Here is a 14,744-nt window from a genome sequence, read left to right as displayed (position 1 = left end):
GCCAGTTAGCAATACATTTTTGCTGTATGTCCTCCTGCCTTGATGAAGGTAGTACTTACAGCAAAGCTATACCTGCAATGCTGGCTGAAATATCTAAATTTGGCGGAGGTCTTACACAGGGCAGGCTGAAGAAGGGACTACGATACTCATGTGAGCCCCCGCAAAATATCTGAAAAAAAGTTTGCAAAGGGTGTATTTTAAAGCAAATTGTAATAAAGAAATTAGTGAGAATGCAAGAAAGTTTCTGAAATTTCTGTTATTCCCATAGTGTGTCACCCGACCGGTATTTTGGGTTCTCTATGAGCTTTCTGTTATTGAATCCAGATATACAACAAAACAGCTGATGACACACCTGCCAGGACTATTGGCTTTGTCAACAGTTTATAGCTGTTTAAGATAAATGAGTAACAACAATGATTTTGTTGTAAACGTTCAATATTGAAAATGTTTCAATTCTGAAATTGTGAGACAATGAATTAAAGAATATTGAGGCCAGTGGAAGGAGTATTAGTCTTCAGTTATGTGTACTTTATGTTAGACATGTTTGCCCTTATTCTCTTCACGTCTTGTCCATCTGTATATCTTGAACCTCATCTCTTTAATCTTCAGTATCCTCTTTTCACTCTCTTCTGAACACAATACCTCGCATCTCCTTCACTTCACTGACCCCTAACATACACTGGCACTCACTCACATGTAAGCACTTTATTTTCTTTTACTTTCGCCTTGTCAATATTTTGACAATTGTGCAACCCCTAACACAGAATTTCGATTGTAACCAGAATACGTGACCATTGTTCTGTTTGCTCTGCAGAGAGGCCAACCCACTTGACAGGCACTGAAAGAAACTCATACTACCTTCAGCCTCCAGGGCAGAGCTCTCAACTGCAGCTGTCATAAACTCCTTGAGCGACTCAGGTCAACGTATGAACTATACCAAGTGTAATAAGATGCATGCAAAAAACACAGATGCACAACATCATGGAAATAGCTAACATACTAAGGGAATGCAAGATTAAGTAAAACCTGTGAAACAGAAACAGGAACTAAATCGCTGACATGAGTAATTTTAATGTTTTTAACATTCACTGTTCAGAAGTCTATCAGAGTTTTAGCATTAATGTTGAGGGCATGAATACAAGGCCCGAGAGGGACCTGTTTTAATGTGTGTTTTAATGCAATGTGTCAGAGCCAGATCCCCAGAATTACACAACCAGAAACATCCAGGATGCTACAACGAGTCTTTAAAATCAAAACATGTCCAAATTGGGCAACATGTTAGAACCATTGTTCTGATCATTCTAAATAAAAAAGGACCTAAATAGGCAGAAATATTCGTGCCATTTTCTAGGCATGCAGAATTATAGCATTTAATGGTTTTTGAAATTTGTCTGGTATTCCACAAACCAGGACACGATATTCACAACTTTCTTCCTTTGTGCTTGACTCTCTCAAAAGCTGAGGATACTTTGATCAATTTCGCCAGGCAGCAAAATTCCTGTATGACTTTTGGATCAACTTCGCTGGGGAGCAAATACAGCAGCTGCACTTCTAAAATGGCCAGCAACCTACAACCACGGCCTGGGGTGACACAGTGGGGGAGGTCAGCGTGACCAGGCATCTCAGCACAACATACCTGATACAAGTTTAGCAGTAACACCTAACATTACTGAGGACAAGGCTCCAAATCTCACTTTCCGGGCTTGTGTTAATATGAGTAAATGCGATGTAAATGTGCAGGCCCAACAGCAGCAATACCAGTAAATGCAAGGTCGATGTACGCCATAAACTATGCACGCTTAACAATGTAAAAAATAGTAAAATCAATGTCGATGTATGCTATGACAACTTTACACACAATTATGAGAATGTCGGTAAACATGAATGACTGCCATGTTTTATGCAAACGCAGCGACAAGCTCATATCATTGCTGTCAAGTTCCCCCTAGATGACATCCCCATCAATCCACTGCTTTTAAATTACAATTACCTCACAAATTTGTAAATATGACCATCTGACCCTGCTAGAGGCTGTTGTTTTTTTGCTTACTTTGCACATGGATTATTGGCTAATTGTTTTTATACGAAGACTATGATCTGGAGATCTTATTGTATGGAGATGTGTATGCTGTTTGTATTACAGAACTTGTTTAAAATGAACTGTATTGCATTTTTGTATGGTTTTGAAACGAATAAAGATTTTCTGATTGACACTCAAATAGCAATGATTCTGAAAACATAATAAAAGTAAAAGGGTTAACAACACACTCAGTGTGTGATATGAGTTGTTCAAAAGACATATCTACAGTGACAAATGCTGTTTCAGGTGAGCATCAGCAGAATAAACAAGAATAAGGCAGTAGGTTGGAAAGGAAAGAAGGCCACTTGAGGAAACCAAAACATTCTGCAAAAACTAAGACCCACAAGGTGTGCACAAGAAAAGAAATGGGATAAAACATAGGCATTGACAAAGCCAACAGGTCTCATCTTCATAATGGGAGTGCTAAGCTATTGGCTTTGCCACTGCTTGATTGTACAGCATTGTTTAGAAAAGTACAACAAAAACATTTAAAGTACTGGAGGAAAAGCAAACATGTATATTAATGTATCTCTAAACTGAAAAAGGAATTCGTTATTTTCAATCGTTGTAAAGTACATGGTTTATTTTTCAAATTTCATGCTGAAACGTCTAGACATAATTTAAAAATCCTTTTGCCCGTTATCCAGATTAAAAGATAGAGTACTTAAAAGAACATAACAGCTGCCTAAGGAAGTGTCAAGATTTAGAGAAAAATGCTATAATTTCCATAAAACTCTGAAATGGAACAAATGCTCAGGCTATTTAGTCTATGTAGGAGTCCAGTGTGTGGATTAATGACTCTCAAAGAGAACAGGCCGCTCCTATCCGGCACAATAAATGCTGCATTTTTTAGGCAACAGATATAGGCTTTCATGCAACATTTAGAAGGCAGAAAAGAAAACTAATCAGATAAAGTATGCTCTTTATACAAAACGTGAAAAATATAAATTTGCTGTACTTTTCCGGATGACATGGAGGGATGGGATGCAACACAGAGCACGGGGTGTGGATGTGAGGGAGGATACAGCACATGGGGAGTCAGCAATAAAACGCATGTTCTCCCCTGGAGTGCTCATGGAAAAGAAAAAAGTAGTTCCCTGCAAGGATACAAATCATTCAGTCAAAAGGATGGCAAAAAACTGGGGGGAGGGCCCAAAACAACAGAAGTAAAGAAAGCCATTGATTAAGAAACAAGCAAATGAGACTGACAAGAAAGCTAACCAGTGGAAATCAGTTAGCTGAGCCAAAGCCTACTGTAAGCATTGGTATTGTCCACAATAATTCTTCGACAACAAACAGCGAAAAGTTGTTTGTAGGTGATATATAATCAGTTCTCTAGAGAGTAATGTTTAGTGCTAACATGCACAACAGATTATGCATTTAAGGAATGCAGTGCTAGGAAGCAGTCTATAAGCCATGTTAGAGGTAATGATCAAAACACATATCTGGCTACTATTACATCTAGTGAATATGTTAACAAGCACGTTAAGGCTGCATAGAAAATGTATTGGAGCATTAACAAGTATTGAAGCATAAGGCTAACTCAGGTAGTATGGTTATGATGCTCTTCTCAGTTAGTGACCCTTTCTCCTTGACTCCTTACTTTCTCACAACTGAGTCTGGTCCGTGCTGTTACTCTGGTTCCTTAGTGCTTTCTTTCCCAGTGTGCACTACCGCACACATAATGCCATACATTAACTATGAATATCAGTAGGTTATTTGTAGTTTATAGATTTCTCCTGGGATTTTATTCTCCATCCAGTAAGAGCGTTAAAGGACGACTCAAGCTGTGTAAAGGCGTAGGATCTACAAGAGTCCAAGCCTTAGGAACTTGCTGAAAGGCATATGTTTCTGTGTTTGTGTGATGCTGCATATCCCCATCCATTCAAAAAGCCAACCAATCAGAATGCCCTGCAGAGTGTGTTAATACTTTTGACTGTATTGTTAGGAATGTATTTTTAACATGTCCCAGGGTACGTTCAAACAATTACAATAAAACCCAGAAGCACCTGCTTTAGGAACAGAATAGAATTCTAATAAGTCATCCAAAAATGGACCAAGTGTGTATTTGGTTGCGCGTGGAAAGTCAATGCTTTCCAAATGCCCAAGTTCACAATGTACTATTAGCGGTGAATATTCACAATATGAGGTAACCTTTTGATGAACATAAGTATGAGCCCAAAAAGGTGCAATGTATAGAGTACAGACATGTGGGACACAAAAGAAAGCAATACTGTGCATGTTCTTTCATATATTCGCTGTCAGCTGATTGGAGAGAGATTTTCAAGAAGATAAACTGCGCCACAGAAGCATTCATAAAAATGGTAAGGAAACGCCTATTGCTGAAATTATAAATGAATTAGAGCTTTTTACCTGACTAAAACAACAAACCAAACCCGTAAAATAAGCCTAAATTGGCAGTGACATTTATTTGCATGAGGAGTGTTTTGGGTGAGAAAAAACAGTCTGTTTTTGTCATAATACTCAAGGTGGCAAGTACTAAATGCAAAGCAACAAGTGAAATTCTCGCCTTTTGTATGGAGTTGTTCAAGACATGGTCAAAACTCAGAGTGATGGGTATCACTCATACTCTGTGCTCATTCGTGGAAGATTTGCATTCTCAAACATAGGAGAAAGGTGAAATTGGCAAAAGAAGGGCATTTGTTACTGGGAAGATGGACATATTACATAGGTTAATGTAGTGATGTGTTTTGCTCCCGCCTCTGCCCTACAATCTTCCAAAACTACTTTCTCGGACTCAAACATTCCCTGCTAAGGTTTTAGATAGACACCTCAATATTTTACTTTATGCAGACAAATTAATTATAATAGACTGGACACAAAATAATCAGTGTCAATTAAATTATGCTTTTATTGAAAGAAAAGGAAATTAACTTTTAACACTACAAAGATGAGAATAGTAATTGCAATTTTTGGGAGGAAACGAGCTACCTTAGATGTATTAGAGCAATGTCAAAAAATACCCATTTTGAATGGTCACCATCACTTTTTGCTGAATTGTATTGCTGTTTTTTTGTGCACAAGGGGACTCTGCCATCCAGTGGCCAGTATATGTGCTCTGGGAAATCATTGGTTAATCCCCGATTGCCATATTTAACTTTCTTGTAAGGCCATACTATATGATGTAAGAGCTACATATCCCACGGAAAGTTAACTGTCACATGTGGACTGGTGCACCTATTATGCCAACCACTAGCGTGACAAGGAAAACATGGCTTCCGGCCTACCATTGTAGCAAGACCGCTGTAGTTTAAACCTTCAGTCTGACCTGCCAAAATAAAAATTTCACAGGGGAAAAACCACCCTTTGAAATAATAAGTCACCCTAACATAGGCATTGTAGCCCTCAAGGCAAGGTGCCTGCTATTTAAAAGTGGGACATGTAGAAATGTAATGTCACCACGTACCTACAGTGACAAATTTCCATAAGCTATTCTCTCTGGGGAAGGCTCTGACTGCCTGATGAGGAAAATTAGAGTGCAGATTAAAATATTAATTCTGCTACCTCGGGTTTTGAACAACCTAGATAAATGGTTTATCCACCAGTTTTAATAATTATTAAAAATCCAATTCAAAGTTATATGTTTAATAAATGTTTAGGAAAAGTATCTTTTCGAAAGTTACCTTTTTCCTGCCTGAAGCTCGTGAAGGCTAAATTTCATTAGATTTACAGCAGCTGCCTAGTCAGTGCTTTACCTTAATGAGATGGGAAACCTGCTCTCAGAGCTGAGACAGTGGCATACGCCTGGTAACAGGCTAATCTTATTGTGCATAGTGTGATACACAGCCGTTCAAGAAGGGCAGCTGTGGAGGTTACAGGAAATTTGTTAGCTTGAAAGAGACAGACAGGAAGCCTGCCTTTCATATTTAGTGCAAGGGCAGTCCTGAGGGAGAGGAAGCCTTTGTTCTTTGGGGCAAAGGTAGCCCAATGGGAGGGGGAACAGGTCCCAGAACCAGCTAGGTTGTTTAAGAGGATATTGCTCATTTTCCTAAATACACCATTGCCTGGCACACAAGCTGTGTGCAAGGGCAGTAGGCCTGTGCACTCTTGGATTCTGCCTAGAATTGTACATTCTGGGACGGTTTGCAGTAGGACCTACTGGATGTACTGCAAAAACGGTTAGAGTGATCCCCAGAATATTTTCCTTTTAGTTGGAGAGTTTCAAGGAGTCACATCCTCCCATTGGCTATTGGACTATACAGAAATGGACCTCGCCATCAGCTCCTCATAGCACTTTCTGGACCTGTGGAAGAACAGAAAAATGCCTGCACCTGCTGTTTGAGACATGTGAGGAGACCTGAAGGGCTGGACCTGCTCCCACCTGGACCCAGGACAAAACAAGTGGGCTCCAAAGGTCAATTTGCTGACCAGTTGCACCTGAAATGGACCCTGCTGGTGAAGTGCCCTGGAGTAAATTCTTACTCCTAAGCGTGGTCCCTGAGGTCCTGGGACTCTTGGCTATGTCTAGTTGGACTTCTTCAGCAACCTCTGATATGTTGGGACTTCCAGATCTTTGCAAGAATGGGACTTACCAGGTAAGCCAATCCGCTCAAGGCGCAACCTTGGTGGCCAAGAAAATGAAGTTGATCCCGTGCAGAGTGTTTTGAGGATCAATAAAGCTGTTCAGTGGACCCTTGCAGCCAGCCTATCGGTAAGACCTTCCAGGACAACCTGTAGCCTAGAACCACTGAAAGATTCTGAGCCCCAAAGAAGAGATTAAGTCAGAAGGAAGCACTCATGACTGGTCGAAGGAGAAAAATCTATCTGACCGACAACAGGATTGTTTTGGTCATGAAATTTGACATTTTCTCCCTTGGAACTTTCCCAATCAGAACCAACAGCTTCAGTGGGACCATGTCCAACAACTATCTGGCCTTGAGAGTACTTCCTAGGATACAGTCTGCAACGCTGCCCCACTAAATGATTTTAACTTCCATTTCAGAGACTAAGTCCTAAGGTTAAAACTTTGACCAGTACGAACATGTTTGGGGTATCAGACCTGCGCTTATTTGCGACTGCTTGAAATTGTGCCAGGATCGCAATCAACCACAAAGTGATTACTGTTTGGCACTTTCATTTTTCTTTGCACTTTTCTTTAAAAATTCATAATTTCAGTTCCTCTTATTGGATTTTGTTGTTTGATTCCACTTTGTTTATTCAATTTTAGTCCATTTTTATAAATTGGAATGGGAATTCTATTGCATGGTGTTTTTGACTTTTTAACTGCATTGGTACTTTTAAATGCTTGACACATTAGATATATATATATATATATATATATATATATATATATTTCATCATTTCATCATTTCACAACAGGATTCGTTTCCGGGATCCATCTCCCATAGTCAGGTGGCGTGTTGTACTCGGCCAATCCCACCGCCGAGTTTAGATTCAATAAAGTTTTCAGCTCCAGTAAGCAAAACACGCACTCAGAAAGGTACAGCTCGTTGGCGATTTATTCACAAGGCGTTACCTTGTGAATAAATCGCCAACGAGCTGTACCTTTCTGAGTGCGTGTTTTGCTTACTGGAGCTGAAAACTTTATATATATATATATATATATATATATATATATATATATATATATATATATATATATATATATATATATATATATATATATATCTTATTTAGGAGTTACTTTTAATGTAAGCCACTTTTGGGAAATGACTACAGGAAATGTCCATGTGGTGATGAGTGACCTCGGCTGTTAAAGCAAATGGCCTTTCTCTGTGTTCACTCAAACATTTAAACAATAGACATCACCCATTGCCTTGTATGGGTCAGCTCCATTATTCCTGGAAAGCACCTTTAATTTTAAGTTTTTGGAAGCAAGGGGTTTCATTGCCTCACTTACGCTTGAATTACTTTAACTGAATTTTGAGGCAGGAATTTCTGGGATTAAAATTGCTCACTAAAAGTTCTCTGTGGCCCCTCTCTAGACCTCCCCGCCACTCCCAATTTACTCTACTCTTGATCCTATGTATGCAAGTGAATCATCACTGATGGCTAAACAGGAATGGTCCTGGCCTTGCCAGTAGATATGCTAAGGGATTCCCGGGTTAGCACACCTTGAGCCATGAAGGCTGCCATCTATCTGCATCCCAGTTGTTGCAGCTTGATCTGCTTGTAGTTGGTGCCCATTCCAGTGTCCACACACACTACTAAATGCAAAGATGTGGGTGGTGGAGCACACGAACCACACTGTCTGCCCTCAACGTATCCTGTGCTGTTCCCTTCATTTCAGTGCTAAGCAAACTAAATGCTAAAAGGTTGTAGTTATCATAATCCATTAAATAATTTAATATATTGTAGATTGTGATACCTTTTATTAACCCCTTCAGTGCCCATGACGAGCTGGACTCGTCATGGGCCGCGGTGGCGCTGTGCCCATGACGAGTCCAGCTCGTCATAGACCCCGCCCGCTAATGCAACGGCCGGCACTGGGCGGGGAAAGGGGCGGGCACTGAAGGGGTTAAAACAACCTGAAAGTACAAACCGGTATCAGAATTGCATCCTATTCACCCTGTAACAATGAATGTCTTGAATTACCTCTTGTTTCTTCATGCTGCTGCTGGTCTTCTTCTTCCGATTCTTGCTCCTCTTTGACAACAATGTCATAAAACATCTGGAATGCCTAAATCAACAAACACTAAAGTCAAATCAAGATAAATGTTCTATCAAGGCTTGAATGTACAGTCTACCCTTCCTGCTCAATTTCATTGATGTTTTGAGTCTTGAGATCCTAACAGTCTTTTCTGAAAGCACTTGTGTAACTGCAATGGCAAAGCAAGCTATTGCACCCCCAGTCTTGTCTCAACATCAAACAGTGTGAATGTATTTGCGATTCTTGCAAAACGCTTATTTACAACACAGAGTTTTGCATACTGCACCGTTCTAATTGAACCATTTCTGTCTTTCTTACTTTAGTTTAGTTTATGAAGAAATGTCTTGTGAATTGCTGTGGCAGGCATACTTTTGAGCATTCATTCTATAGCAATGATGTTTACTTTTAGTAAAACCAGATTATACTTATGGTACAGCGCCTAGATTGCCAACTAAGGATCAAAGAGACCACCCACAGTCTGACCTTACCCACTTGACAACATTGTGTTGTTTTTGGGCGGATTACTTCATTTCACTGTGCCTAGTTTCCCTTGTTTACCAGAACTACGAACACATAACAAGTGCTCTACCAATGGCCGAACATTTACATGTTACATGTAGAGGAAATCTGCAAGATCTGGTCAGGGAAAACATTTTATGGGCTTGATTCCCACAGAAATTGATGCCTGCAAGTTCAGTTTATATCAGTAAAAGTGGTTTTAAACTCATAAAACGACTTACTTGCATGAAAATTAGCTTGTGATCAAATCTAACAGTAGGTGGAAAGTGGAATTTACAGAACAGGAATGCCCAATGGGCTGCAGCACAATCACAACTAACGACTCACAGTATTCACTCATTCATCTCCAACCCTTACACAAAAGTTGGTAGCTTACTCCTGAACAGGGAAAGAGTAATACAATTTCCAGTGTGGTTCAGAGACCGACTACACATCCCCTCAACGAACAATAGTAGAGGTGTACTGAAAAAAGGTTTCCCCATCTGTAAATCTTTTCCCTTGGCGGAAAAAAGAAAAAACTGTTTTAGCAAGTACATTTGCTTGGTAGATTTTCACAAGTGCAAATATATGCAGGTTTATTTCCTAATGCAAACAATTTGAATTTACAAACATTTTCTAGGAGTGCACATGGAAACCTGCAACAATTAATACTGCTAACAGGAGTTAGCAGTATTACCATTTTTATTTTGATCTGCACTGTAGTTTTCTATATAGAACAGCTTGGCTTGCCACAGTGAAGATAGGTTTTGAGCATTGTGACTCTAGAGACTTGGCAATATTATTTTTTTACATGCCCCACTGTTAAATCCATTGCACCCTACCTTGTGAACTACAAGGCTTACATAGGCTTGACATGCTAATATTTGAAAGGAAGGTTTTTAACTATCAAAAAGGGTTATTTTAACAGGTTGCACTGCAGGTTTTGCATTGCAGCAGTCAGACTACACAGGGTAGGCCTATATCTGAACTGCCACAGACTTACCAGGAGTGAAGGGGATCCATGTTTGGAGACAGACAACATAAGACAACTGAGCAATGAGAAGGTTGGCATTAGAATCAGGGAGTCTAAAACCTATAAAGAGGAAGAAAGGACGTCATGTGACTAGCTTGTGTAGTTACCTTGTTTGCACATGGTATTAACATATACGATGAAATTACCATGTTCATAGTGGGCATACATTAGTGTAGGTCACCAGGTTGGAGTTACTTAGTCATGCAAATAGACCGCCTGCCAGATTTAAATTTGTAGCAGTTATGTGCTGAGCTGCGGTTGCAGCTACCTGCATCAGGACAAATTCATTCAGAATTGATGTAACATCAACTATCCCTCAAAAATAGATGGCAATGGGGAAATTATGAACATCCACAGATGGTAATCTAAGAGGTACAATACATACAATAAGGCATGACTTGATGCGAGTACAACAGGGGCTGCAGCCTCCAACAATACACTACACCATGAAGTTAGGGGGTCATATCCACTGACTGCTTATTGAATCCGCCTAATTAGAATAGCAATTAGTGAAAAATGTTTTGCTGAATTAATGCTACATTCCTCTTCTGTGTGAAGTGGATTTCATACTTTTTTTAAATGACTTTGACTAAGTTATTGGGAGCGGACAGGTGCTACTACCATGAGTGCTTGGTCTTTTATTTTCTTTGCCACTATTGAGTCTTACAGAAAAACATGTAAAACACTAGTATCTGTGTCTTTATGAACCTTCACTTGTTTCCTCAAATAAGGTAGTCTGCTATTGTCCTACAAATAAAATTGCTCTGCTGCTCTCAAATTCCATTCTTTTGTGCTGCTGTAACATCACAAGAATGCACAATGACTTTGCACTCACAACCCTTCTGTGACACAAACACTAATAAGCTTGTCACCAAATCAAAGAACCTGGAAGAACTACCTTAGAACCAAGACATCCCAAACCCTACCAATAACAATTGAAGCATACAAAGAGACAACAGTTGATGGCTTACTTCAATGAGCTTTCAGAGCCCGAATTCAAAGATCTGGTTAAGATAACGCAGCTGTCTCCATCTCCGGCAGAACTCTGACCGGCTTAAATCTCCAATGACATTTTACTCTCTGGCTGCTACCACTGCAAAACACATTCTCAACAACTCCCTAAATACATGAGCCTTCTCCTTATAACTCAAGACCTTCTTCAATAGATGAAAAAGAGAACCATGACCTACCAAGTCCCGTCAACTACTGACCAACTTTAATGGCCCACTACCAGAAATAAAACAACTGAAACAGCAGCATTCTTTGAGTGATCTGAATTGCCTGAAGGTAACAACCTACTCCCTGACCACAAAATGGACTCTGACTCTGTCTTGATCTCAACCCAGTATGCCCTACAAATCAGATGGAGTAGCAGTATTACTACTCCTGGATGTATCTGGTGTGGTTGACACTGTCCACTACCCTACTTTACTACTAAGACTTGAAAAGCTTGATAATACAATAAGTCCTAGACCTATTCTAGAGTGGATGTCCTCCTATCTCCAACGAAGGTACTGGAACACCTAATTTCCCCAGTTAAAATCAACAGCTTTCATCAGACATTCTGGGGTTCCACAAGGCTCAATTCTCTTGCTTTGTCACTTCTGTTTAATTGCTACCTGACACCACTCTAAAAGTTGATCAGTTCCGTCAATCTAACCTGTCACAACTAGTCTGAAAACACATAGATTATCCTACGACTGGAAAACCTAGAACTAGAATCTTCAAGACTAGACCAATGTTTCTGAGCCATAGACAAATGAATGCTCACCAATCACCTTAAATGTAACTGTATCAAAATAAACATCCTCACAACTGGACAAGGAGAAACTAAAAACGCACAGCCCTCTGGTTCAAAAATTGCAGCCCCACTATTGACACCACGGGAAGTTACAATCCAAGGGGTGATAAAGAAATCTCGTTTCTCATTGATCCCTCAAGTGAATTAAGTCACAGGGAGCACCTTGTACACAATGTAAACACTCAGATGCATCATTCATCACCCAGGATATCTCCAGAAATTACAGCCTGCTATCTCTCTTGTGATGTCACATAAAGATATGCCGATGACCTGCATCTTGGGATGCATCTATCTATCTATACTTGGTAAACTGCAAAGGATCCAGATGAATGCACCAGGATAGCTATTTCACCTTCGCCCATGGAAATGCATCGCACTAGAGCTTAAAGTACTTCTCTGGCTCCCCTCTGCCAGGGACTCTGTCTTCAAGGTACTCCCGGCATCATAATGCAAAGCTCTCTGTTCATCCATGCTAAACTGCAAACATACTCACAAAACAGAGCACTCCAGTCTGGACTAGCACCTTGCATAGCCAGCTTCAAAAAGAAGAGCTTCAATAAAACCTTGTTCACTGTCCCAAGGAATTCAATCCCAGCTAAGACTAGAAACATTAAAGTACATATTAAATTAAGGAAGGAAGTAAAGCCCCAGATCATTTGAAAATAAGGAAGCTCTGGTATAAAGTTGTCAGGACACAGATCCCAGCAACCGGTAACAGTAGCAGGACCTTCTTTCCTCGCTACAAGATGAGCTACCATGCATCAACTCAAAGGTTAGAGAACACACCTTTAAACTGAATCGAAGAGGGTGATACTGGATGCTTGAGAACACAGATATATCATCTGCTGCTCAACAATCACCACACAAGCTGCATGAGCTATTGCGATCACCATAATTACAGACACATCCACAGGCCCTTATAAGATATTCCCCTGGTGGCTTCCAGCCAGTGCAAGCTAGGGGTTGCCTCCCGTCTCTACTGGCGGGATATTAAGAAAAAAACGTGTATGCCCTGGTCTGACTTCTCCGTCACTCCTAGATGGAAACAGAATACCTGAACGGACAGTATATAGTACTTTCCTAGTGTTAGATAAAACACAACATTCCCTTGGCTCAACATCCCTTACTCCGGAGAAAGAATCATATATTATATTTGGATGCTATTATACATGCTATACAGTCAACCATAATCTCATGTGCCTCACCACATGTATTTGCCTCATTGGCCTTCACCCACGCATCCAGAGCCTTGGTTGGACCCAGCCCTAGATGCCGTGCACTTAGATGCCTTGCACTATCATATCTCACCTGATTACCCTCCAGCAGTCCTAGGTCGAGGCATCCTCTCCAGGGGCACGTTTGCGACAAAGCCTCTAACATGACTCATTCTTTAATTCGCAATTACTATCTGTATCCAGGTCAGACCATGGAACCGTATGTTGCACTAAGTCGGTGGTACTCATAGTACGGCCCGCGGGCCGCCAGAGGCTCAGCAGGCCTTCATTGGCGGCCCGCGGATCTTACCATGCCATTTTTACATTGCAAGTGAGGCCGACAGTAAACACAGAAGATGACCGCAGCAGCATACTAGTGAATACGTATTAAATATGTATTCACTATGTATGCTCCTGCAGCTATCTGCTGTGTTTACTGCCCTCTGTCCTCTGCGACTTCACACATGGCACAGAAAGCTTCCGAGAAGGCCCTTTAAAAGCCAGCTGTAAGCGTTTTCACAGCTGACTTTTAAAGGGCATTTTAGGAAGCTTCCTGTTTTGTGTTGCCAATGACATCCTCTTCTCCCGCAGCCTGTACTCCACCCACAAAGACAGACACATCGACACAGAGACACACACACAGACACAGAGAGACACATACACAGACACAGAGAGACACAGACAGAGACACAAACACACAGAGAAACACACAGGCAGACACACACACACACAGACAGAGAGCCACAAACAGACAGAGAGAGACACACACACACACAGACAGAGAGACACACAGAGACACAAACACAGAGACAGAGACACACAGAAAGACAGACGCAGACACACAGACAGACACACAGAAACACACAGAGACAGACACACACACACAGATACACACACAGAGACAGACACACAGACACACACAGAGACAGACACGCACACAGAAACACAGACGCACACACAGACAGAAGCACACACAGACAGACGCACACACAGACAGATGCACACACAGAGACAGACACACAGAGACAGACACACAGAGATAGACGCACACACAGAGACAGAGGCACACACATAGAGACAGAGACGCACACACAGAGACAGAGACGCACACAGAGAGACAGAGATGCACACACAAAGACAGAGACAGAGACGCAGACACAGAGACGCACACACAGAGACAGACACACAGAGACGCACACACAGAGACGCACACACAGAGACAGAGATGCACACACAGAGACACAAACACAGAGGCAGAGATGCACATAGACCGAGACACAAAGAGACAGAGACACACAGACAGGGACACACAGACAGGGACACACAGACAGGGACACACAGACAGGGACACACAAACAGAGACACACAGGCAGAGACACACAGGCAGAGAGAGACAGAGACGCACAGACATAGATAGACAGAGACACACAGACAGAGGCACACAGGCAGAGAGAGACAGAGACACACAGACATAGATAGACAGAGAC

The 14,744-nt window shown here is 41.1% G+C and overlaps 1 protein-coding gene across 3 annotated transcripts in view; it reads right to left on the bottom strand.

Annotated features, from left to right (window-relative positions):
* LOC146798835 (E3 SUMO-protein ligase ZBED1-like) overlaps positions 1–14,744 on the bottom strand; it is a 52,939-nt gene that overhangs the window by 19,935 nt on the left and 18,260 nt on the right. For all 3 annotated transcript variants that reach the window (XM_085626152.1, XM_085626153.1, XM_085626151.1), the window contains exon 2: positions 8,657–8,741. In XM_085626152.1, coding sequence (XP_085482278.1) covers positions 8,657–8,741 — 85 coding nt within the window. The remainder of the gene's footprint in view (positions 1–8,656; positions 8,742–14,744) is intronic.

This window comes from Triturus cristatus, chromosome 9 (genome assembly GCF_964204655.1).
Source record: "Triturus cristatus chromosome 9, aTriCri1.1, whole genome shotgun sequence".
Classification (NCBI taxonomy): Eukaryota; Metazoa; Chordata; class Amphibia; order Caudata; family Salamandridae; genus Triturus; species Triturus cristatus.
This window is presented reverse-complemented; position numbering and strand designations above follow the sequence as displayed.